The 23,705-nt window shown below is 50.4% G+C and overlaps 1 protein-coding gene across 2 annotated transcripts in view; it reads right to left on the bottom strand.

Moving 5' to 3' along the window:
* DAPK1 (death associated protein kinase 1) overlaps nucleotides 1-23,705 on the bottom strand; it is a 197,415-nt gene that overhangs the window by 18,316 nt on the left and 155,394 nt on the right. For both annotated transcript variants that reach the window (XM_024753860.1, XM_024753861.1), the window contains exons 19-20: nucleotides 17,620-17,697; nucleotides 4,017-4,239 (exon numbers count right to left, since the gene is read on the bottom strand). In XM_024753860.1, coding sequence (XP_024609628.1) covers nucleotides 4,017-4,239; nucleotides 17,620-17,697 — 301 coding nt within the window. The remainder of the gene's footprint in view (nucleotides 1-4,016; nucleotides 4,240-17,619; nucleotides 17,698-23,705) is intronic.

The following is a 23,705-nucleotide window of genomic DNA, read 5'->3' as shown; positions in this document are numbered from 1 at the left end:
TTCTGGCTTTTGCCCGTCTCTCGCAACAGACCCCTGACAGCACTGTGAAGGCAGAGCTGGCCTCTCCGCTTCAGGGCTAGAACTCGGGTGGGCACAGGGGGAGGCTCCGTGAGTGCACCAGGGAGGGGCTCAGTGAACCGAATCGCACCATATAGTTCGTACCTTTGGTTCAGAGTTAATAGTGACAGTCACTGCAAGAGACTAAAGAAATGACCATTTCACCTGGGCCACCTGACTTTTAAACTTCGTGATCCAAACACAAAGGTAACCCTTGTTTAAAGACCAAAGACTTCAGACTGAGGACAGGACAATCGGAATATCCAAGGGGTTGGCAGGGAGGAGGAGAAAACTGGAGCTCCCCACCGCCCCGGGTTATAAAAGTAGAAAACTTGGCAAACAGAAGTGCAAATTAGAAAACAAAATGACTCAACTCTCTAGGCCAATGTGATGGACATTTTAGTGTATTTCTTTAGAGATTGTTAGTCCAAGTCTGAGAAAAGCCATGTGACTACACAAGAATGGGTTTGTCCATTTCCCTGTGCCTGGAAACCTGGGGACGACCCCTGTCGGGAATAAGCTTTGTCTTAGTGGCACTGTGGGCTGAGGCTTGCCGAGGGAGACCAGAATGGATTCGGTAAATGACAGGCACTCCGGCACCTCACGGACAGTTTTTGTTGGGAGGATGAAAGGTTAGGACAGAGTTTGTATACGGTATTATTAAAATAACAATTTCACAGGGAAACGTTAAAATCATAGGAGGAAAACTTTTTTGCTAACCACTGACCCCTAGTGGTAAAAAGTGGCAGGCCCCGAGGGAGAAGCCGCTTTTGCACCCAGGTCAGAAGAGACTTCCTGCAAACGCTCCTCTCCGGTGAGCAGACAACAGCCTCCTGCAGTGATCTTCCTGGCTGCGCGCTCCTCCGCTGGCACCGGGGGTTTCCTTCCTACCGCAGAACCACAGTGCAACAGCTGTGGCACTCAGCTGGCCACCAAGGCAGTGTGTGCGTGTCAGCCACGTGCCGTGAGTGGCTGCCCCCAGGTCCCCACACCACCCCATCCTGTCTCCTGGCTGGTGGCTCAGCCTTTAGCCTCCAGTGCAACGCAAAGCCAAGTTTCTAAAGGCAAACGACCTTCCTGCTGCCTGAGTGATGTAAATGTGCCCACGTGGGCACCTCTCCCAGGGAAAGGAGGAAGGCCTGACCATTCTAGCAGAGGTCAAGGGCGTCCAGAGCTCTGGCCTAGGACACAGCAGAGCATGGTGCCCAGGCACTAGCAATGCCACTGTGAAGGGACAATGCTGCTGTTTCTGGAGACAGACTTCCTTCCCTGGAGGCCACACTCAGGGGTAGGCTTTCCTCAAGTGCCTAACAGAAACGCTGCTCCATCCATTCCCCTACGGCACACGAGGCCCCTAGGGCCTGCCAGATGCCTCCGGCCGGGTCTCCCGCAGGTGGCCCTCCTGGCGCTTCCTATTTGTGCCAAGCTGCTTTTCCCAGGACTCCCTTCTGCTGTTTTGTTAGGGCCAGGCCCAGTCGAGGACTGGCGGGGTCCAGGCCCTGCAGGCGGCTGCGCTCCCTCAGCCCAGGGTGTGCTCGCCCCGCACTGGGCAGGGTAGGGCAGGAGGAGGGCCTGCTCCGGAGCCTCCTGCAGACACAGCCTCCTGGCTCTTCCCAGCCTCAGGCAGGACTAGAATTAACTGAGGACGAATCTTGTCACCTGCAGGGGTTGTCTGGATAGAAACTTCACCCACCCCCTTGGAGCAGACCGGCCACCTGGGCATGAAGCAGTGCGGGCCTCTTCCATCCTTGCCCAGGCCAGACAGCTCTGGGATGAACTAGGTGTGTCCTTAGTCCCAGGGTCACACACTCCAATGAGCTCCTGAAATGTCATTTCTGCCACAGGGCAAACCTTCGGACACGGGCATGGAGGGGTCTGCTCCTGAGCTCTCCCGCCTGGAGTTAGGGCGCTGTGTGAGACAGGGTGAAAGGCAGAGCCTGGGCCCCTCTACATGGGGTAGCTCCTCCTCTCCACTAACCGGCTCCAGGCGGAAATGTGAATCCAGTGTGGCCAGAGCTACCAACTTGTTACAAGAAACCAAATAGCCAACTTTTTAAGTGAGACCTCTTGATCTTATTTATTTATTTATTTTTGGCTGCATTGGGTCTTCGTTGCTGCACGCGGGCTTCTCATTGCAGTGGCTTCTCTTGTTGAGGAACACGGGCTCTAGGCTCGAGGGCTCAGTAGTTGTGGCTCACGGGCTCTAGAGCGCAGGCTCAGTAGTTGTGGCACAAGGCCTTAGTTGCTCCGCGGCATGTGGGATCTTCCCGGACCAGGGCTCGAACCCGTGCCCCCTGCATTGGCAGGCGGATTCTTAACCACTGTGCCATCAGGGAAGTCCAGACATCTTGACTTTTAAACGTTGGAAGCTAATTCAATGTTTCTCCTTCCCCTCATACTACACAGAACGCTGCAGCTCACCAGGCTGCTGGCCTCTGACCTTATTTCCCAGCGCCTCGAATTACTTTTCTCTCTGCTGAGTGTAGTGGGGAGGTTCTCCTGGTCCAGAGCACCTGTTGTCCTCGAGAGAATCTTGTGTCAGTCAGCCCCATGGCCCAAGTCTCTCGAAGCCCTGGCTGAAGGACACAGTGAGATTTGCTGACAAGGCAGCCATCCTGAGCTGCATTTTATCAAGAATCTACTTCTGGATTCTTCCAGATGTGGGAAATTGACCAGAAGGAAGATGAATGGAGATATTACTTCTGAGGGGTGAGGGTTGAGCCATTCTCCCTCCGGGGGAACCCAGATGTCACTTGATATGTGGCTGCTTCAGGTTAGCCCATGGGCTCCTGAGGCATAAATTCATATCCAATGCAACTTATAAAAATTCCAGGTCACAGATCTGGATAGCTCTCATCTCCTTGTCTTTCTCTGTCTCTGCTCTTTGTCTCTGTCTCTCTGCCTCCCGCCCCGCCCCCCCCCCCCGTCAGATTGGAATGACCTTAACCCACAGCAGGAGAGAGCTGGTTCCCTCTAGGGGTGACACGAGGAACTGCTAGAGAAGCTCACTTTGAACCTTGAAGCAATACAGGTCTGGCCCACACATAAGAGGCTCAACTTAATCATGAAACCTGGAAAACTATTGGCTTCTGAGAAGGGGTGGACCTATCTTACATACTGAAATTGAGCAAAATTACAGTGGAAAATGGAAAACATGAGCACAAATATGCCCCAAGGCAGATGGAGTTATAAGTATCATTAATAAGCCCTGGCTCAGAAGCCAGACACTTCATGAATCACCAGCTGTGTGACTCCGGGCAGTCTACTTGACCCCTCAAGGCTTCAGCAAAAGGGTGGTAAAAATGCCAATAAGTCTGTCACGTGGATTAAATGAGGTGTCACACGTACCACATTCTGCCCAGCTCCTGGCACGTAATTAGCACTCAGTACGCGTTAGCAACACGTGTTAGCAAATATTGTACTCATTCTAATTGTATATCCATTTTGGTTACACTTCTTCCCCTAGTTTCAATTCTACTGCTGTGTTCGGAGGGGAGAAGTTGAAAGGGGCATGCAGATCTCGGTCAGCTGTCCCTCACTCCAGCGAATGCTGCCCAGACATCCTTCCTCACGGAGACAGAAATTACATAGAAACACAAACTTTAAAACATTTGTTTTCATCCTAGGGAACAGATATGACACCTTCGTAATATGTACAGAAAGTGAGTCTGAAAAACAAGCTCTTTGTGTCTTCAAGGGCAGAGTCCCCGAGCAGAACACGATTGTGCCATTTTGCACGTTCGTGATTGCGGACCGTGATTTCAGTGAGGCCCTTTCCTCGCTAGCACCAGGGCAGGGTGCGCTCACTGGCCAAGAGCCGGGAGGACCACACCTGGAAGCCACCAAGGCGGCGGGAACCGGTCAGCCTCAGGCCAAGTGCTCCAAACAAAGCCACACCTCCTCCCAGACCTTGACCTTGGAAGTACCCAGTGGAGAGACGGGGCTGGTGGGGTGCCTACCTGCCGGCTTGGAGGCCAGGGGTGAGGGTGGGAACCGGGTGGAGTTGGTGGAGGACAGCCGGGGCCGGCGTCTTCGGAAGAAGCTCCTCAGCAGCCCACACTTAAGAGATTCCACCAGGGTGGTCTTCCCAGACCCCGAGTGGCCGAACAGCTTCAGCTTGATTCTCAGCTGCAGGTTCTGTGTGGGTCTCAGTTGCTGGATGAAGAGTCCTCGGTGCGTGTCCTGAATATAGATGAGAGAGGCACTGTTAGTCACAGGAGAAGTGCAGCCCCTGAGCAAAAGGCACACGCTGATTCCCACGGTTCAGGACCGCTGCTGCATCCTTCCGGTCTGTGAGTTTTCTTTGCCTTTTTAAAAAAATTGAGGTTATAAGTGACCTATAACGTTATATTAGTTTCAGGTGTACAATGTAAATGATTTGATGTCTGTATATATTGTGAAATTATCACCACAGTAAGTCTAGTTACCATCCATCACCACACAGAGTAACACTTTTTTTCCTTGTGATGAGAATTTTAAAGATCTATTCTCATCAACTTTCAGATGTGCGGTACAGTCACCATGCTGTACGTTACATCCCCAAGACTAATTTAACTTATAACTGGAAGTTTGTACCCCAACCTGCAATTTCTACCCACGTGGCAGATACGGTCTGTTCTGTCCCCACTGCATTAAAAAACTTTAAATGTAAAATAAACATACAATTCACCATTTAAAAATGAACCATTCAGAGGCTTTTGGTGCATGTACGATGTCATACAACCATCACTGCTATCTGGTCCCAGAGTGTTTTCATCCCCCCACAAGGAAACTCAGTGCCCATGAGCAGCCACTTCCCAGGCCCCTCTCTGCCCGGCTGTTGGCAACCACCGATGTGCTCTGTCTCAGTGGATTTGCCTACCTCCGTTGCATTTTGATGCACAATGAATTGGATGGAGCAATTCCTGCCAAGTGGTCCATTTAAAAGTGAAACGGGGTCAGCCCCGTTAGACTGGCCAGGTCACCTCCTCCTTCTGCGTGGAGGGGTCTTGTTCCTTTACGACGCTCTGAAGGTACGAGATGATGAGAAGAAGCGCATCACGTGGTACAAAGCTAAATGCGGGGGAGGGGCCTGGGGGCCATGACAACCTTTCCGCTTTCTTCTTTTTCAGCCCTACAGGGGAGAAGCAGGAGTCTCCGCAGCCCTGGATAATTCACACATTCATCATCAAACATTTATGGAGGACCTCCCGTGTGCTGGAACGGGAAGGTCTACACCCGCCCCAGATCCGCAGTTTTGGGGGGACACAGACATGCGAACAGTGTGACATCAAATATAACGTGGGTGCTTTTGAAGGGATGGTGTTGCTGAGGTGCTCTGTGCCCCCAGAGAACCCACCTCAAGGGCTATGTGGGGGCGGGGGCATTGATCATGCCACCCTGGCTCCATCCCAGACTCACACACCCGGCCCGCTTCCCAGCTCCTAACCCAGTAATAACAGCCTGTCAGAGCTGTGGATTGCAGCCTGAGGTCGAGCCCTTCTCCCCTACCCACGATGATCCCCTTTGCTTTAGCATCCCAGGAGACCTGTCTTGCTGTGGCCTCTCCAGGACGTTTCCTCACAGGCAGGCTCAAGCGCACGTGTGGCTCTCCATCGTCACCCCACTAGACTGTAGGGTAATCACGTGACACTCTTCTCCTTTAGACTCAAGGGCCAGACCTTGAGGGGAGAGACGGTATCCCCAGCACCTGGCACAGGTAGGCTGCCCAATAAAGAGGTGTTGTTTAAATGATGTACTCAGGGGGTGACCCACGCAAGAGCGTTTCGGAGGCAAGTGTCTGCCTTTCCCTTTCAGTGTGACCTCAGACCTGGCCGGACCACTGCTTCCAGACCCAAATCCTGGGAGGCGCTGATTTACTGCTGATCTCTTCCAGCTGAGCCACCGTTACTTTTTCCACCAACGACCAAGGACGGGAGCGTGCTCAGTAACAAACACGGCTCTCCCGAGTTCCTACCCCCATTTTCTCTTGGTAAACTCTGACCCCTCTTTCTCAGCAGGGGCAACACTGTCCCCTAGCTGGCATTTTGGAAATGGACGGTAGCAGCTTTAGTTCTCAGCGTTGGGGGATACTGCTGGCGGTGGGTAGGTGGGTGCTAGGGGTACTGACGTGTACATACAATGTCCTGAGCGGTAAGAATTCTCTTGAGTCTGCCTGACTTCTGAGTGTCTGCTGAGCATTTATATAAGAGAAAAACCTTGTTTATGATCATCTGAGCTTAGGACTTAATTGCATTTTACATATGACCCAGAGGGCTTTGGGAGGGCTTGGTTTAATACATAGTGACTTTCCCAAGAACGCAACTATTTTATACGCTGGTGGAATTATATATACATGGGTTTTTTTTCCTAATCTTTCGAGCTGTGATCCCCACTTCTGAAACGTCAGCCTGTTGCTGCTGTATTTGAGTTGCCATCCCTCCCACATCCGTGGCATCTGTAGGTGTTACATTCAGTGATTCTGCAGATGGGTCCAAGTATCTGCCAATTTCACAATGTCTCCTCTTTGCCTGTGCTCCGCATTTCCATACACGTTCTATTATACTATATATATTCCTTCGATGTCTTTGTTATACTATAGTTAGGGCACTCTATTGATCTTTTATTTTATTTGTATTTTTAAAGTATTTATTTATTTGGCTGTGCCAGGTCTTAGTTGTGGCATGTGGGATCTTCAGTTGCGGCACACCGGCTCTTAGTTGTGGCACGCGGGATCTAGTTCCCCGACCAGGGGTCGAACCTGGGCCCCGTGCATCGGGAGCACGTGAGTCTTAACCACTGGACCACCAGGGAAGTCCCTCTATTGATCTTTTAAAATTACCTGTGTAGGTACATTGTTACCTTTGAATTTTATTTTGGGAGAGTAAAGGGGCATCACAATATGTACATTATAAAGTATTGGGTCGGCTAGGGTTGGAAACCATGGTTGGGACAGTGATCTGGTTTCTTTTTCTAACCTCAAGCACTGTATTGGGTGGAAAAAGCTGGGGTATCTTGCCAGCAATTTCCCTGAATTATTACCCAAGTCAGCACAGAAGCTGAAAAGTTCTATCCTGAGACAGTGACTCACTGGGGTGTTGCTGAGCAGGCATGAAGAAATGGGGTGCTGGCATTCTCCCCCGTGCCATCTACTGCTGCCGATGAGCCCATGACCCCCTGAAAGAAATCTACCATCTCTCATTCTAATTTAATCTCCGGAACCAGCCCATTATCTTCCCTCTAAGTCAGGGCCTGCTACACCTCCACCCACCTCACGCTGAGTGTCTGAACTGGAAGCATCCCCTTCCGCTAGGAGTATCTCACCGAATAAATTAAAAACTTCTCCATCTATTTCATGACCCACAGCCACCTAACACACACAGCTCCTTTGTGTGAAGCCAGTATCTGCTTCTCCCGACACAGTGCAAAGGCAGAAAACCTGCTTCCAGCTTCAGTCCCGTCATTAGGTCTGGACGCACTGCGCAGTGAATCGCTCGCTGCTCTCTTCTGTTTCGTGCCTTCCTGGTCCTGGCACTGTGAGTTTGGCCAACATGTCTGTCCTGTGTGAAGGAGTGAGGGCACTTCTGTCCTTTCTGTACGAGTCCCCGCAGGCCCTTCCTCTCTGAGCAGACTTGCACCGAGGGAACCGATGGACACAGGTGCTACCCTGCGTGCTTCCAGCAGCAGCTCTGAACCAAAGTGGGCTTGCCCTACGCAGCTGACAGATGGTATGTCTCCACTTTGCTCAGCGCCGCCTGAGCCTGAGAGCCCCGCTCACTCCTCCCCACTCCACGCAGGGCAGTGGCGGGCCGACAGTGGCTGGCAATCTGTTTGTCTGCTTCCCAGGTCAGCCCCAGAAATGGAGGCAAGAGGGAAGAGAAGCCAGTGACAGTGGGCTGTGACCTTGGTCTGGTTAGTCCAGGTTAAACAAGAATCTTGCAGGGTCACGTTTACAGAAAAATCCCCCACCCCTGATATCTGAGCAAATTCTTCATGCCCAACCTTGATACCCGATCACCCTGGCGCACCTTCAGCAAGAATCCTGATGACTATTATAACCTTTAAAACTTCCTATTTTCCCGCTGCCTCAACATCCCCGCAAACAGGCTGTGAGTGCCGGGCCAGGTGCACCGGTGTGTAAGGTGGGCTCAGCCACAAGTTCCCCTTCCTACCCTCCCAAGGGTGACCCTGTGACATTCAAACACACCAGTGACACTGCCCCCCGCTCCCCCTGCCTTTCCTCATGTACCACCCTGATCCCTAGCAAAGGCACTTGCCACGGGGGCTCGCAGCTTGCCCCTGGCTTGAGTCTGAGCTCTGTGACAACGCTCCAACCCCCATCTCTCTGGGACCTATGATATAGCACTCAATCCAGCAAGAAGCCTCTCAGCCTTTGGGTTTCCTCTTAGCAATTTTCCACCCACTGACCTCCCCCCACCCTTGCTCCTTGGCTATAAATCCCCACTTGTCTTTGCTGAAGTTGGGGTTGAGCCAGTCTCTTTCCTCTGCTACACGCCCACTGCAGTACCCCTGGAAGGGTCATGAATTATTCTTTCACGAACGGAGGAGTTGTGACAGATGCATTTCCTGTCTGCAGGAGTAACTTCCACATTTGTTTCTTCCAGCTTATGCTGTCTTTTCACTCACATCCCTTATTAAACCTCAAAGAAACCTTTGTGGTTAATGTGGTCGTTCTCTGTTTCAGATGTGGAAACCAAGGCTCAGAGTGGCCAAGGCACTTGCCCAAGGCAAAGACAGAACTCACCACCAGGTCTCTTTTCTACCACTGCTGTCAGTGAAAGGGAGGTGGTGGGTTTCTCAGAAGGGGACTGGGGAGCAGGGAGCGGTAAACAAGGATTTGCAGATCGAGAGCAGAATCTCAAAGTGGGGATGTCTTGAGTTACAAGCACTGTGAATATCCAAGGAGGGCCATTTCCAGTTTGTCCCACTCAGAAGACACTTCCCAGTTAGTGCAGGGTCCCGATTTAAAGTAAGATTTATAAGACATTGCTACGATAAAGGCAAGTAGAATGAGAAGGGGCCCCCCTGCTCTGGATTTGCAAGGACAAAGGGCACATTTCGGCACCTCATTTTTCCTAAGCAAATGAGTTGGATTGCTGGCCCGTGTTAACAGGCTCCACGTCCTCGGGGAGCCCCAGGGAGGCTTCAAGTTTTTTTTTTTTATTTTATTTTTTTTATGAAATTGCAGATTGAGCCTTCATCTGGAGGGGCTGTGCTCATCTCAGAACCCATCACTAGCTCACATGTTGTCTCCCCAGTAATAACTGTCCTCAGGAAATCTTTTGTCCAAGAAAATACTGCTTCACTGGACTGACAGCTCGGCTTTTACAATGTCCTCAATTCCAGACGATCGTGCGAACACACGTGCATTCTCACCTTTCAAGTGGAGGTGAATGGCGGGCAGATGAGAAAAATAATTCGCAGGCCAAAGAAAGGGGTACAGGGGTTGCAAGCCATCCCACGTTCCTGCCCTCTGCCCAGGGCCTTTGCACATCTCCTGGCCCTTCCTTTCCCCTTCCACCAGGACCTGCTGGCCTGTGTTGGGATGGACTCATTCACCCTTCACCTTGCCCTTGGGAAGATGAGCCAGGAAACTGCTCTCCATCAAGACTGACAGAATCCACCATTATCTTGAAAGGCAAGGAAAAGCAAGATATACTCGAGATTTCCTGTCTAAGGAAATTTAACCTCGTCCTCGGGGATGACCCCTCTTCGTGCTCACTAAGAACTTTGGAGAATCTGAACACAACTGAATTTGATATAGTAACCTGAGACAGAAGTTTCTGAAATCTCTTTCCTCCTGGTGGGTGATGCGTTTCCACTTTTCACCACTAGATGTCGCAGCAGGGACGCATCCAGACCGGGGTCCCCGGGAAGGCAGCTTGCATCAGCCTGAGTGTGCCCTCTCCAAGGCAGACTATGGTTTTGATGCGGACAGGGGCAGAGGAAGGTACGGAGTGTGCTCTTGGCTAGCTCTAGGAGGTGGTAGGATATCGATTTCTTTGGAAGGGGAGCACTGAAGTCCATCCGTGGTCTATATTTAACAGAAGCTCTAAGACCCTCCCTGTGCCTGGGCTGGTCAGGTCCTCACTGTCTGGGCCGGGGAAGCATAAGCAGGGACACTGCCCGAGGGAGTGGAGGGTTCTTTGTTACCCAAGTCTTGGCTCATGCGTTGAAATATTCTCGAGTCCTGTCCCCCTCTCCCCCAAAGGCTGGCGGATGTGGCTGGGACGTGGTGAGGCCTCTTGCAAGCGGGCTGGGAAGCTGGGGGGAAGCAGCAGTGAATCCCGAGGAATCAGAATCCTAAACCAGAACCTGGGTTTCCAGGTGCTCACAAAGGTGCGTTTGTGAGAGTGGGAGGCTAGAGCACATATTTCCCCGTTAGCTTTAACTATATACTTTAAATATTTACACAAGAAAGTGAGCTCCCGTTTGTATTCTTGCCCAAAGCTCACAAAGTAACTGAGCCTGGACAGCTCTGGTCCAAGCAGCTGTCCTATCTCACCTGGCTGCCAAGACCACCTTCTATCTGGTCTCCCGGTCTAAGCAGAGGGAAATTCCTAACCTACTTACTTAATGCACTTGGACCAATACCCAATCACCTTACCAAGATCTGCAAAGCTGGGCCTATCTTTCAGATCAGATCTCCTCGGGCATCATTTTCTGCCCCAAAGACCGCACTCAGACTCTGCTGCTAACCCCATCACCCCATCCTTTTTGATCTATTTCCTAGAACACACCTGACTCTTTACCGCCTCAGGCCCTTTTCACTCATTCCCTCTGCCTTCTCCCAGCCCTTCCTCTGGTTGGCTCCTCTTTCTTGCCTTTGGGTGTTGGTTTAAATGTCACCATCAGAGAGGCATCCCCACACCTGTAAGTGGAAAGCAGCCACCACCTGCCATCCCCTTACTTTCTCTCATTTCAGCACATTTGAATCCCCTACACTTACACCAGGCGGCAGCAAACCTTTCTGTAAAGGACCAGGTGGTCTCTGTTGTGACTGCCACATACGTGTCTAGAAACCAGCCAGACACAGGAGTGAATGGAGGGGTGTAGCTGTGCTCCAATAAAACTTTATTTACAAAAACAGGCGATGGGCTGGTTTTGGCTCTACGGCCATTGTTTGCCACCCCCTGACCTATCTGGCATTTTCTTATTTGTTTATTAGCTGGTCTTGCCTCTTTTGTTCGCTGTGGTCTCTTTGGGGCCTAGAACGGTTCTTGGCCTATAGTAGATACTGTGACTATCTTTTAAACACGTATTATTCGGAAACTGCATTGCTTTTTTGAAGGCCTGGTTAATTTGGGTTTCTAGTTTCCTTTCTTCCAGCACCTTTTGCCCCCTGGCAATTTAGCTTTCACTTTCTCATCTGCAAAGGTAACTAAATGTCAGCAGATTGACAGGGAGGACCATCTCCAATCTGGGAAAGCCAGATAAGAGCATGGAGAGATGACATGGCTTTCCACACGTGGCAGGATGCAATTAGACCCAGAAGGATGGGAGCAGCAACTCTTAATTATGCAAATGCAGTTTACTTGTGGTGAATTTTAAATTCTGGGCAAACTCCCAACTTTGTCCTATTTTTCAAAATATTCCTGGGCATGTTTCTTCACTGTCTAGTCTCAGGCTTAGGAAAAGCAACTACTTTTAATATCAGTTTACAGAAATGCTGATTAGAAGGACAATCAAACAAAATAAAAATAAGCCAACTCCCCAAACCCCCTTGAAAGTAGTATTTTAAAATCAGATGAGAATGGATCTTGCAGTGATAGTAAAAATGGATGCCAATGCAAAATCTAAGTGCAAGACCTCCCCGCCTGTCACAACACGCACCCCTCCATTCTCTAGGAGAAGGAGAAGTGGTTTGGCTAGTAACAACACAGTTCTTGGGCAGGTTTGGAGGGCCGGAGGGGGCTTTGTTTAGTAGTGGGGGTGAGCACCGGGGACAGTAGAGGGTGCAGCTCCTCTTTATAAGAAGGTGGTGCCTACAATGCAAGGTGGAATTGTGGGAGCCTCCAGAGACCCCGTAGCAATGGTGTGCTGGAAAACCAGCTCATTGCAGGGGGCTTGGGGCGGGGGTGGGAAAGGCCTGATCTGTAGTGTTTGCTGATTCTTGTGGTGGAAATACCACCACCACGGCTGATTTCAAACCCCGAATGTGGATGGCACTGGACACGCAGTTGGGGAGAGATGTGTATGGGGGGCTCTCCCAGACAGTACCTGGGGCCCCAACATGCCACTACCCCCAAATCATCTCCTGTTGAACTGGATCAGAGAGGAAGATGGACTGTGTTCTTCCTACCCTCACAAGCCCCAGCTCGGCCACCCTCTCCCCCCACCTGCCCAGATGTGCTGGCTGCAAGGGTCTCACTTCCCCGAAGTCAGCCCCCTGCTCAAAGGATCAAAATCTTCTCTCAGTTTCCTCCGGCCCACCCTCTGCTGTCCCAAGCTGGTCAACACGATGACTTTTTCTTTCTTTTTTACCAAATTTCTGATTTCCGTGATTGGAAAGAGTCATGCATTCACTAAGGAAGGACTAGAGAGGAAGACGAGGAATAGACTTTTAAACACATCAAGTTTGTGAATCATCAGATGGAGATCAGAAGATCTATGGACATGGGCTTCCCTGGTGGTGCAGTGGTTAAGAACCCACCTGCCAATGCAGGGGATATGGGTTCGAGCCCTGGTCTGGGAAGAACCCACGTGCCGCAGAGCAACTAAGCCCATGTGCCACAAGTACTAAGACTGTGCTCTAGGGCCCGTGAGCCACAACTACTGAGCCTGCGAGCCACAACTACTGAGCCTGCATGCCACAACTACTGAAGCCTGCACGCCTAGAGCCCGTGCTCCACAACAAGAGAAGCCACAGCAATGAGAAGTCTGTGCACTGCAACAAAAAGTAGCCCCCGCTCGCTGCAACTAGAGAAAGCCCACACGCAGCAACGAAGACCCAATACAGCCAAAAATAAATAAATTAAATTAAAAAAAAAAAAGATCTATGGACACGCAGGTGTGGGCTTCTAGAAGGAGATGAGGGATGGAGGGAGGGTTGGAAAGTCCTTAGTACGTGTCAACAGTTGAAGTCAAAGGCAAAGATGACACTACCCACTGGGAGGGGGTTAAGAGTGAACAGATGAAACCCTGGGATGTACCAACACCTGGATCAGGCAGAAGAACAAGATGACTTTGGTTCTATTTCCAGAAGAGAAAGCTCCATGGCTTACCTCTAACAAATGTTTAAAAATACGTTCCTAGACTTGCCAACTGATTAAAGGTGAAAACACAGGGAACATTTCTTGCTACTTTGGCCCTTAGAAACCAAATGGCATAGCAAGGCAATTTAAGGCCAACCTCCCTGCTGTCCCAGATGCAGACTTCTCCCCATGACTGTGCTTAGGATCCACGTGGGGTGGGTAGGACTGAGGGTGGCAACACCCTAAGGGGTGTTAGGAAAGGCGTAGAGGCAGTTTTTTTGGTTTCCACAATGAATGGGGGAGGGAATACCTTAGACATTAGACACTTGGGGGTCCTCGCATCCTCCAAGGACAGGAAGTTCCACCCACCCAAAATGCTGATGCTGTTAACACTCTGGTGAGAAACAGTGGTAAATACGGAGGAGACAATGACATTGAAACGAAATGGTGATAAGATGCCCCTAAGTATAAATTACCCTCTTCCCGTTCCCCTCACCCATTGTACCGGGTTGTGGACAGTCTCTTCCTGCAGATGATCCAGGTTATGATTGCACATAAATCTACTTTCTTGGCTTTCTCTGCAGGTAGAGCCTGCTCCTTGAGGCAACCGCCCACAAGTCCTCTGCGATGCATTCTCCAGGGATGCACTGGGATATCGCGATCATTTTCAAGAATCAGGTTCCAGTGCTGGGTGTCCCCAAATCCCAAGCAGTTATTTATTTGGGGATTTATTTAAAAAAAAAAAAAAAAGATAGAGGGTGGTTAGAAATGCTTGGCAGCCAACTCCTCCCTTTCTGGCGACTCAGAAAGCTGAGGTCTAGAGCCATCTGAGGGAATGACAAAGGCAAGCGAAAACGCACGTCTCGCTGAACACAGAGCCGGGGAAAACTCTGCTGACGGCAATGGAGCTCTGGGTGACCCTGCGGAAGGCGACCCATGCCTGCCACAAAGCACGTGAGCTCGCTGGGGGAAAGGACCATCCCTGGCTGGTGAGGAATCAGCACCGAAGAAGCCCCGAGCCCCTGATCGAGCCCTGAAAGCAGATATTTCTGTTTTGGTCTGGACCTCTGCTCTGCACTAATTAGTATGTTGCTTAATCTTGTGGAGTCCAGGTTTCCTGCAGGAACATCCCCATCTCAGGGATGTAAAGTTACTGTGCTGCTACACATACCGAGGAGTAAATGGTGGCTGTTCCTAAAAGTGACTCTCAAGCGTACCCTGCCACATTTGCCATTGCTGACGCCCCAACATCTGCTCCTGGGGGGGTGGGGGGTGGGTCACAAGAGGAGCCTCCACGGAAACCTCCATGTTTCCCCGGGACTCAGAGAGTGGTCCACAGGATGCAAGCAAGGAGGCCGACTGTGGCAAACACATGGTGCTTACTGTGTGCAGGCAATGCTCTAAGGACATCATTTACATCACCCATCGACCCTCATCACCATCCCGTGAATAGCACTATATTCAGCCCATTTAACAAACAGGGAAAGTGAGGCCCGGGGCTGTTAAACTGGTGGCTAGTTCATCCAGCTAGGTGGCAGAGTGGGGACTCCTGAATCTGTGCTCTCAGCCTTTACCCCATATTTTGCCCCTCAAAGCAAAGATGAGAGGTGAACTTTTAGGTAGGTTGTGGGCTCTAACAGGGATGACGTACTATATTCATAGGCATTGAAATGACTTTCTTTGTCTCCTTACAAAAACCACAGGATAATGGTAAAATACTAAAGGTTGTGATATTTCCTCTTAAAAAGAAATCTAGACACCAAAAAACGAAGTGCAAATTAATGGAAGAAAAAAAATAAAGGGAAAGCCAAACTGGGACCAGGCAAGAACCCACGCCACCCGGAATTCAAAATTCTGGTCTGGAAACAGCCACCCTTCCCTGAGATGCATGGAGGTGCACCTCCTATATATGTTCCTAATTATAAAAGCAGTCGAAACATATTACACCCATCCAATCCACCCAACCTCAGCTATCGTGTTAGGTACTCTCCTTCCCGTCTTTTTTTCTGGGCATTTATCCGTTGTTTCCAATCTGCCGTAATAGACATCTGGGTTTGCACCCAGCGTAGCAATCTGTCTTTAAATAAAAGGAAGGATCTTCCTAAGGGGTAGATGGGCAGTAAAACACAGCACAGTCCAAGGAGAAGCCTCGTCCCTCGGCCAAGGGTGACCCTCAGACCACTGGAGATCGTGGTTTGCAGCTGATTTTTGCTTAAAGGTGAATAGACTTCACCTTCCCCTGCGGTCACTGCTGTATAACAAGAGTTTCTGAGATGGTGAACAGCACTCCAGGAAAGTATGTGGCAATGGGATTGTCCAGAGTGCTACGCTTGTGAGGGGGCTCCCCGTGTGCCAGCTGAGCCCACAAAACACCCACGAGGACAATGCTGGGGCTCCGATCAGGACCATGGCGCCGGGAGTGGCAGGTGGGTTAAAATCCCCGTCTGTGGAATGTGGGAAACCTGAGAATACCTGACTCAGCATGTTTATAGACCTGCTAAGGTGTGAAGCCTAATAAAGTGTTTCTTTCTACCAGTGGTCCGTACTAGAGGCTAAATAATTAACTGTAAAAATGTGTGCTCATCCAGCCCGTGGACCAGATTTTGTTTCAGTTTCTTTCCTCTATGGATGAATACTATAACGGGGAATCAATTTAAAACAGCTCTTATATTGTGACACTTTGTCTATGAACGTAAAACTCCACACACACACAAATGTGGGGCTCCCTACTATAAAATCCAGCAAAAGTCAGAGGTTGCAAACCGGTGGCCTGAGGTTGTGTTTCATTTGGCTGAATATAGCTTCAAATAAAGTGAATTTTAAGATTAGGAGATTTTATGTGAAAGTTCATTATTGATTTGCTGACAGACTCATAGGCTCCCCTGCACCCCCCTTGTTTTGCCTGTAAACAAAAAGTTTTCCCTTGTTTTTCTAGTTCAAATTCTCTCTCACAATGAGACAGTCTGTGGTGGTACAGAGTAGGGGAATTCGAAGCCCAGAGTCAATTTAAGTCTTTCCTGTAAGAACGTGTGAATAAGGAGGGATCTCTTTCTAGAACCTCTAGATCAAAGGGGGGACTGAACCCCTGCAGTGGCCTGGGGGATCTCAGTGTTTATCAGTTCACAGGATCCAAAGCACAAAGGTGTGAAAATGAATTATCTTCCCCAGGTCAACTCCAAGCACTGGGGAAGAAATCATTCCAACCTACGTGTATGTGTCCCTTCTCACTCCCCCCTCAACCAGGACCAGGAGACCAGGGGACCACTATGAAAATTCAAACTTTCAGTAGCTGTGAAATTTACTGTGATTATAAGACATTATAATCCCTCCCCCGGGCACTTTTCAATTTATATGGCAGGATCTTTGTAGGATACCCCAAGTTTATTCTGGACAATACCTTTTCAATGAGCACTTAACTGAGTAATTTTTTTATTTCTATAAAGTTTGTTTTTTGAAAAGTTATTACATGATTATTATAGGAAATTTGGAAAAAATACAGTAATGTTTAAAGAAGAGTGTTAATTAAAAAAGCAAAATCCAAAGACACCACTGTTACCCTGTTCTTTCCATGCATTTTAAAAAGATATAGTTGAGATTACAATGTGCACATAATTTATCTTCTGCTTTGAAGCCCAGGAATATCCTAAGCAATAAACTCCTATTACTAAAACCTCTTCAAAAACATTTTAACGGCCCCAAACCACTCTCTTTTATAGCTGTCTGTCAATTTACTAGACTTCATTGTTGGTCATTCAATGTTTCCGATTTTTATTACGGTATTATAAATAATACTGCAATGGACATCTTTGTGCATAGAACTTTTTGTCTCTGCGTGTCTTCCATTTCTTCAGGATAGAGTCACAGACATAGAATCCCTAGCTTAAAGGGTGTGACTATTTTGAAGTCTCTCAGTACATACTGCTATGATGTGGGCTGGAAAGTTACACCTGCATTTACTTATTTTTGTCATGCTTCCTCAAACCTTAGAGCAACAACGTTTGATAAACTGGAGCACAAGTGATATCTTGGAGCTCGAAACATTAAGAAAGAAAGAAGCAGAGTCAGCTTTCTCATTTCCCCTCTACTTCACGGTGGGGAGAGGGCAGGTATTACAAAGCGGGTAGAAGGAGGGAAGCCAGGCATAGCGACTGCAAAGAGGCCAATGATTTCCAAGTCTCGATACAGAAGAAGAAATCAGAGAGGTAGCCAATGTGTTCATGCAAATCGATATGCAAACCACAGCACAGGACCAGTGCCTTTTGGTACCACTTGTGTGTCCAAAGCCTCTTTTGTTCATCCTCATAGTTTACAAGGGAAAAAACAGAATCTTTCACATAAAAACACAGCACTTCAGACCACAATTTCTCACCTTTCGGAGTCTTGTGAGGAGACCTGCTACCTGTTCATGCTGTTCCGATTTAGCAAGATCTTCTGCTGTCTTTCCATCCTGTTGGAGAAAAACGATTAGTATTTTCCTTCACGACAGAGAGCTGTGTGTTCCATATACCAGTACTGCCATCTGAGGCAGAAACAGTGTAACAGGCATCAGAAGCAAATAAGGTGAACAAAAGACCATGTCCTGGATTATTTCCCTTTCTGTGGAATCCTTATTTCACTTATTGTCCAAAAAAGGAAGATAAGAGGTAGAAAAAAACGTGCATCGGTGCTTTGAGGTCCAATGGCGAGATGTCTCAGGCCCACAGGCTTTAATCAAACCGGGCACCTCGTTAGCGGGCAGATTACCCTGTGTCCTGAGCCTCCTCTCTTCAGTTAGGCCAACGATAAAGACTGCCATTTGCTGGCGAATTCTAGTTAGTGGAAGCTAACGTCTTAAAATCCTTCCATAGGGCTTCCCTGGTGGCGCAGTGGTTGAGAGTCCCCCTGCCGATGCAGGGGGCACGCGTTCGTGCCCCGGTCCGGGAAGATCCCACATGCCGCGGAGCGGCTGGGCCCGTGAGCCATGGCCGCAGAGCCTGCGCGTCCGGAGCCTGTGCTCCGCGAGGGGAGAAGCCACAACAGTGAGAGGCCCGCGTACCGAAAAAAAAAAAAAAAAAAAAAATCCTTCCATAGACAATCTGTAGCACTCATATCAAGCTAGTTACTGTTAATTACTGTGCATTTCAAAGGAAAGGCTGAGTTTTACAATTTTTATCTGAAGATTTTCGGTGAACATAAAAGGAGGGAATAAGGGTCCACAGCATTTTGGTGTTTGCTTTTTAATTAGAGAATTTTCACAGGGCTGCAGTTTCACACTGAACGAATTCCTTTCTGTTTCCAGGCTGTGAACATGCACGATGATGGCTAACATTTATTGAGCGCCTCTTAATAATCTCAGTGCGTCGTGTGCAGTAACCTCACAGCCACTCCAGGGCGGCAGGAACGCCGGCTGTTCACGCACTACCAAGGAGGGAACGGAGGCTGAGGGATCTTTCTGCTGCAGTTTTAGGAATTATTACAAATATTTTATTTTATTTTTTTTTGCGGTACGCGGGCCCCTCACTCCCGCGGCCTCTGCCGCCGCGGAGCACAGGCTCTGGAGGTGCAGGCTCAGCGGCCATGGCTCACGGGCCCAGCCACTCCACGGCATGTGGGATCTTCCCGGACCGGGGCACGAACCCACGTCCCCCTCATCGGCAGGCGGACTCCCAACCACTGTGCCACCAGGGAAGCCCTATTACAAATTTAAAAGTAGAAAAGATGGGAGGCAACTTCAAAAGAAATAAAAGCAGTATTTTTTTAAATAAGAAGACTAGGGGGCCTTTGGCCCATCTCTCAGTGTTCACCAGTGACAGTTAAAGTTCTCTTCCCCGGGGAGGCTGGGGGAATGCCCGGATCTGACTGACAGCACACCTGCCAATCTCTCAACCCAGGTCACAATCCCTGCCGTCAGATCAGCTTTTCTCAGCCTCGGCACTACTGACATTGTGGCCAGGCCGATTTTCTGCTGTGGAAGGCTGTCCCGTGCGCTGTGGGATGGCTAGCAGCACCTTGGCCTCCATCACTAGACACCAGTAGCATCCCTCTTCTACCAGCTGTGACAACCCCGTGTTTCTGGACATTGCCAAACGTCCCCTGGGGGGTGAAGCTGCCCAGCTGAGAACCGTAGCCGTAGGCTGTGGTCGAAGCTCAGGTGGGCACTCCGGAGGAGGCGTGCTTTACAGTCATGCCACCCGCCTCTCTCTGCCCGCCCCCCCTCAAGTCCTGAAATGGCTCCAACGGGCAGACGAAAGCTTCCAGTTTGCTTTGGGGTGAATTAGGTAATTTGTCAGACACTACATCCAAACCAGGGATGCATGCCAAACTGTCTAGATCCTTCCTGACATGGTAAGAACAGGCCTTAGTTCCCAAATCTCACAGCACATTGGAATCACCAGGGTGTTTAAGAACTCCTGCTGCCGGGCTCCCACCTGTATGCTCTGCTTCTACCTCTCTGGGGTGTGATCTGGACATTAGGGTTCGAAAGCCCTCCCAGGTGATTCCATTGTGCAGTGAAGTTTTGGGACCGTTGCCTTAGTTGGAAGCAATCTGAGCTTTGACTTAAATTTTCTGTCCTCTGGTGTGACTGGCCATGAATTTATCTTGAAGACCTCAGATCTGCATAGCACACAGACAGAGGATGTTCACTGGCCAAGTTACTCTCCACTGTTAAGTCCCTCAAATGTCAGGAAAACAGCCATCAATTACAATTCCTTACGTTTGCACAGCACTTCACAGTTTGCAAAACATGTTGCTCTAAAGGACACTGTTTGGGCTTCCAAAAGCAATGTCTACCAGTGTAGTGGAAAGAGTTTCAACTTTGGAGTGAGAAGGACCCAGGTTTAAGTCCGGATTCTGCCCCTCCCCAGCTGTGTGGTCAGTCACTCGGCCTCCCGAAGCCTGGGTTTCTTCATCTACGGCATGAGAAATGACACCTTGACTGCATAGGTTCTTGAGCAGATTAGAGAAAACCAAATGGAAAGAACCAACAAAGTACCAGGTGCAGAAAAAGCAAGCAGCAGTAATCATCAAAGAAAAAAAAAAAAAGAGTTGAGAGTGTCCCAAAACTCCCTGACTTTCTGTCCAAGAGGGAAAAGGGTAGGAGCTGTATCTCTTCACTCTGGCCCTGTGCTACCATGCACCCCTGAGCAAGGTGCCGGGTCTGCAGCTGGCCCACGAGCGATCCTAGCACTCACTGCCCTGCTTGTGCGGTACGCGGGCCTCTCACTATTGTGACCTCTCCCGTTGCGGAGCACAGGCTCCGGACGTGCAGGCTCAGCAGCCATGGCTCACGGGCCCAGCTGCTCCGCGGCACATGGGATCTTCCCGGACTGGGGCACGAACCCGTGTCCCCTGCATCAGCAGGTGCAGTCTCAACCACTGCGCCACCAGGGAAGCCCGAGAAGGTTATATTTGAGTCACAACCTGAAGGAGGTGAGTGAGCAAGACATTTGGATACCTGAGGAAGTCTTGCAAAGAACAGCAAGTGCAAAGGCCCTGAGGCAGCAGGATGACTCTCATGTTTGAAGAATATCAAGGAAGCTCGTGTGACTGGTGCAGGCGGAGCAAGGGGAGGAGGAGGAAGAGGTGGCAACAGGGAGGCAATGCGGGTCTTTAGGGACGTCCCCATCACAAGGACTTTTAGGCTGAAGGAAGGTCAGAACAGATGAGGGACATGATCTGACGTATGTCTGCACAGGGTCAGGCAGGCTGCTGTGTGAGGAACAGACTGGACAGGGCAGGATGGGAGCAGGGACACCAGTTAGGAGACCAGGACAAGTTACACGTGATCATGGCCAAGGGCTCACAGCCTCATGGGAGAATCAGCGGTCAATTCCAACAGAGCAAGATAGGGGGCAAATCATACCCACTGAAGGGGACTGGGAAAGAGGAGGCATCCTGGGGCTCCAGTGGAATACTGGAAGATGACAAGGAGTTAGTGTTCCGGAATCTTCCTGACGCCAACATCACGCACTACTATGTGCCTGGGTGCCTCCTAGGCACTGAAAGGCTCTCCCTATGAAGGCAGAAGCACGTCTTATTGCCTCATGGCAGGGGTATGTGTGTGTACGTGGGGGCACTATGTGCAAGGGGTGGGGCTGGAAACGGAGGAGGTTCCAGAGGGAAGGAACAGCGTGTACCAACCGGATGAGGTGGGAATGAGCGAGGTCCCAGGACCTGCAAATAGTTCCACTCAGTTTGGTATAGCCAAGGGGGTGCAAGGTGAAGGGTGAGGTGGGCACATCCTGAGGGCAACGGAGCCCCGGGATGATTTGCAACTGGAACCCACTGCAGACTGGCTTTTCCAGAATGATAAATGTGGTGCTGGGTCAGAACTGTCAGGAGGGCCATGAGGCTACTGGTGAGGGACCAGTTCCGAGGCAGAGCTGGTCCTGGGGGAAATACACAGTGAGATTTTAACCAAGTGGAGGCAGAGGACGAAGAGCTGTGAGTTCGAGAAGAATCAAGGATGTGGCCACCAGCGTGATGCCAGGGAAGAGAGCATCCACATTTCCTGGACCAGACGATTGGATGTACGCAGAAGGCTTTTGCAAAGGGCAGACACTGAGGGAGAGGATGCAGCGTGGAGGCGGGGGGCCTTCCACAGGTGGTGTTCACCAGGCTGGGTCCCAGCGCAGTGCTCAGGGAACAAGTGGGGCCGGAGACCCGGACGTGGGCCTGAGTTCCTACGTGCAGCTGCAGCCCTGGGGCTGGTGAGAGGAGCAGGGGGCAGAGAGCGGGAGGGCAGCCGGCCAGGGGGCGTGGAACAGCAGCAAGAAGCCTTGGAGCTGGAGGAGGGCAGCAGAGATGGGAGGGGAAGCAGGGGCAAGTAGGATTTTCTTATCCAAGGCCGGAGAGAGTGTTTAGGAAGTGCCGTGTCCTGGAGAGATAACTAGACATAACTGCTGGCACTCAGGTGAGAAAGACAACAAAGAAAGGTAAGGAAGGAAGTGATTATAGTACAACAAAAGTCAGAGTGGGTCTTCCACTGGGGGCAGGGGCAGGGTGGGCTGCGGCTGGGACAGGCCACCAGGGGTTTCTGGGGTGGCCTCGAAAATTCTACCTCTTGACCTTAGTGGGGTTACAAAGGTGTTTGTCAAATCCACCAAGTTTTACTTTTGCTCATGTCCTTTCCTTAAAAAAAATCTGTTTTATTTTACAATAAAAAAATTTTGAAGGCGAGGTGACTGGGGCTTCTGCAGAGTCGAGGGAATTCCGGGAGTCGAGGACAGACTGTGGCGGGCGGAGGAGAGGTAGGAGGGAAGGGAAAAGAGGACTGGACCTTCAGAAGACTCTTCTCAGTTATCCCGGCTGAGAACAGACTGGGAGAGGGAGGGTAACAGCTAGAGGCGCTGTAGGGTCAAGGGAGGTGGTGCCCGACGGGAAGAACCCTGCGGTCAGGCAGAGGGGAAAAGCTGGCTCACGAAGAGGGCTGGGCTGTGCTGTCCAATAAGGCGGCAGCCCAGCCCACACGCGGCTCCGCGGGGCTGGAAACGTGGCCGAGCTAAGATGTGCTGTGGGTATAAAACGTACCCAGATTTCCAAGACTTCAATCAAAGAACTGGAAGTATCTCAATAATTTATAAATACTGATTACAAGTCAAAATGATAATATTTTGCATGTTATTGGGCAAAATACATTACTTTATATGTTACTTTTAACATATTAAAATATATCAGTGAAATTAATTTCCTCTGTTTCTTTTTCCTTGTCAGATGCGGCTACTACAAAGTCTAGTACGACATAGGCAGCAAGCTGTCCTTCCATGGAGCCGGCCTCAGCACGGCGCCTCTGTGATGACCCGCACCCTGCGTGGAGCCCACGTGGCTTCCCCGCCCTAGGAGACCCCCGTCTCCACCATGCCCGCTGGGGGGCCATGCACATCCAGCCCCACCAAGCCCCACCTTGGCCGGGCCAGTCCGGGCTGCGCTCCAGCTCACTGTCCTTCCAGCTCCGCCGGCCTGGGCCCTTCCTTCTCTCTCCACTCTCTCTAAGGAGTGGTCCTGGCACTCCTGGAAACGTCCCTGGGGACTCTGGCTCTTAATTCTCACGGGTCCCATCCGGTAGCTGTATACTTACTGCTGTGACCCTTGGGTCTGACTCTCTCCCACTAGACTAGAAGCTTCCCGAGGGAGGAGCAGCTTGCCTGACTTGGCCCCTCTGTGTTCGCTGCTCTGTGCTTGTTGCACAGTGTATGCTCAGTATCTGCTGAATGAATAGACGACTGAGGCCCCGTGGTGGACTCGTAGGGACCAGGGAGAAGCGCCTGCAGTGAGCTGGGAAGGGTGGGGAGCAGAGTTACCCCCGAGGGCCTCTTGTGGGGAGGCCAAAGGCAAGGGGAGATGACTGCGGGCTCACAGTGGTCAGGGGGCAGCCCAAGGACCCAGCAGAGGCCGAAGGTCACGCATTTCAGAGGTCCCGGCCCACACTGCCGGGTAGGCAGGAGCAGCTGCTGGCATCTTCACAGCCGTCCTCGA

The sequence above is a fragment of the Neophocaena asiaeorientalis genome, unplaced genomic scaffold (genome assembly GCF_003031525.2).
Source record: "Neophocaena asiaeorientalis asiaeorientalis breed wild unplaced genomic scaffold, Neophocaena_asiaeorientalis_V1.1 scaffold220, whole genome shotgun sequence".
Classification (NCBI taxonomy): Eukaryota; Metazoa; Chordata; class Mammalia; order Artiodactyla; family Phocoenidae; genus Neophocaena; species Neophocaena asiaeorientalis.
Note: the sequence above shows the minus strand (reverse complement) of the source record. Positions and strands in the feature narration are given on the sequence as shown.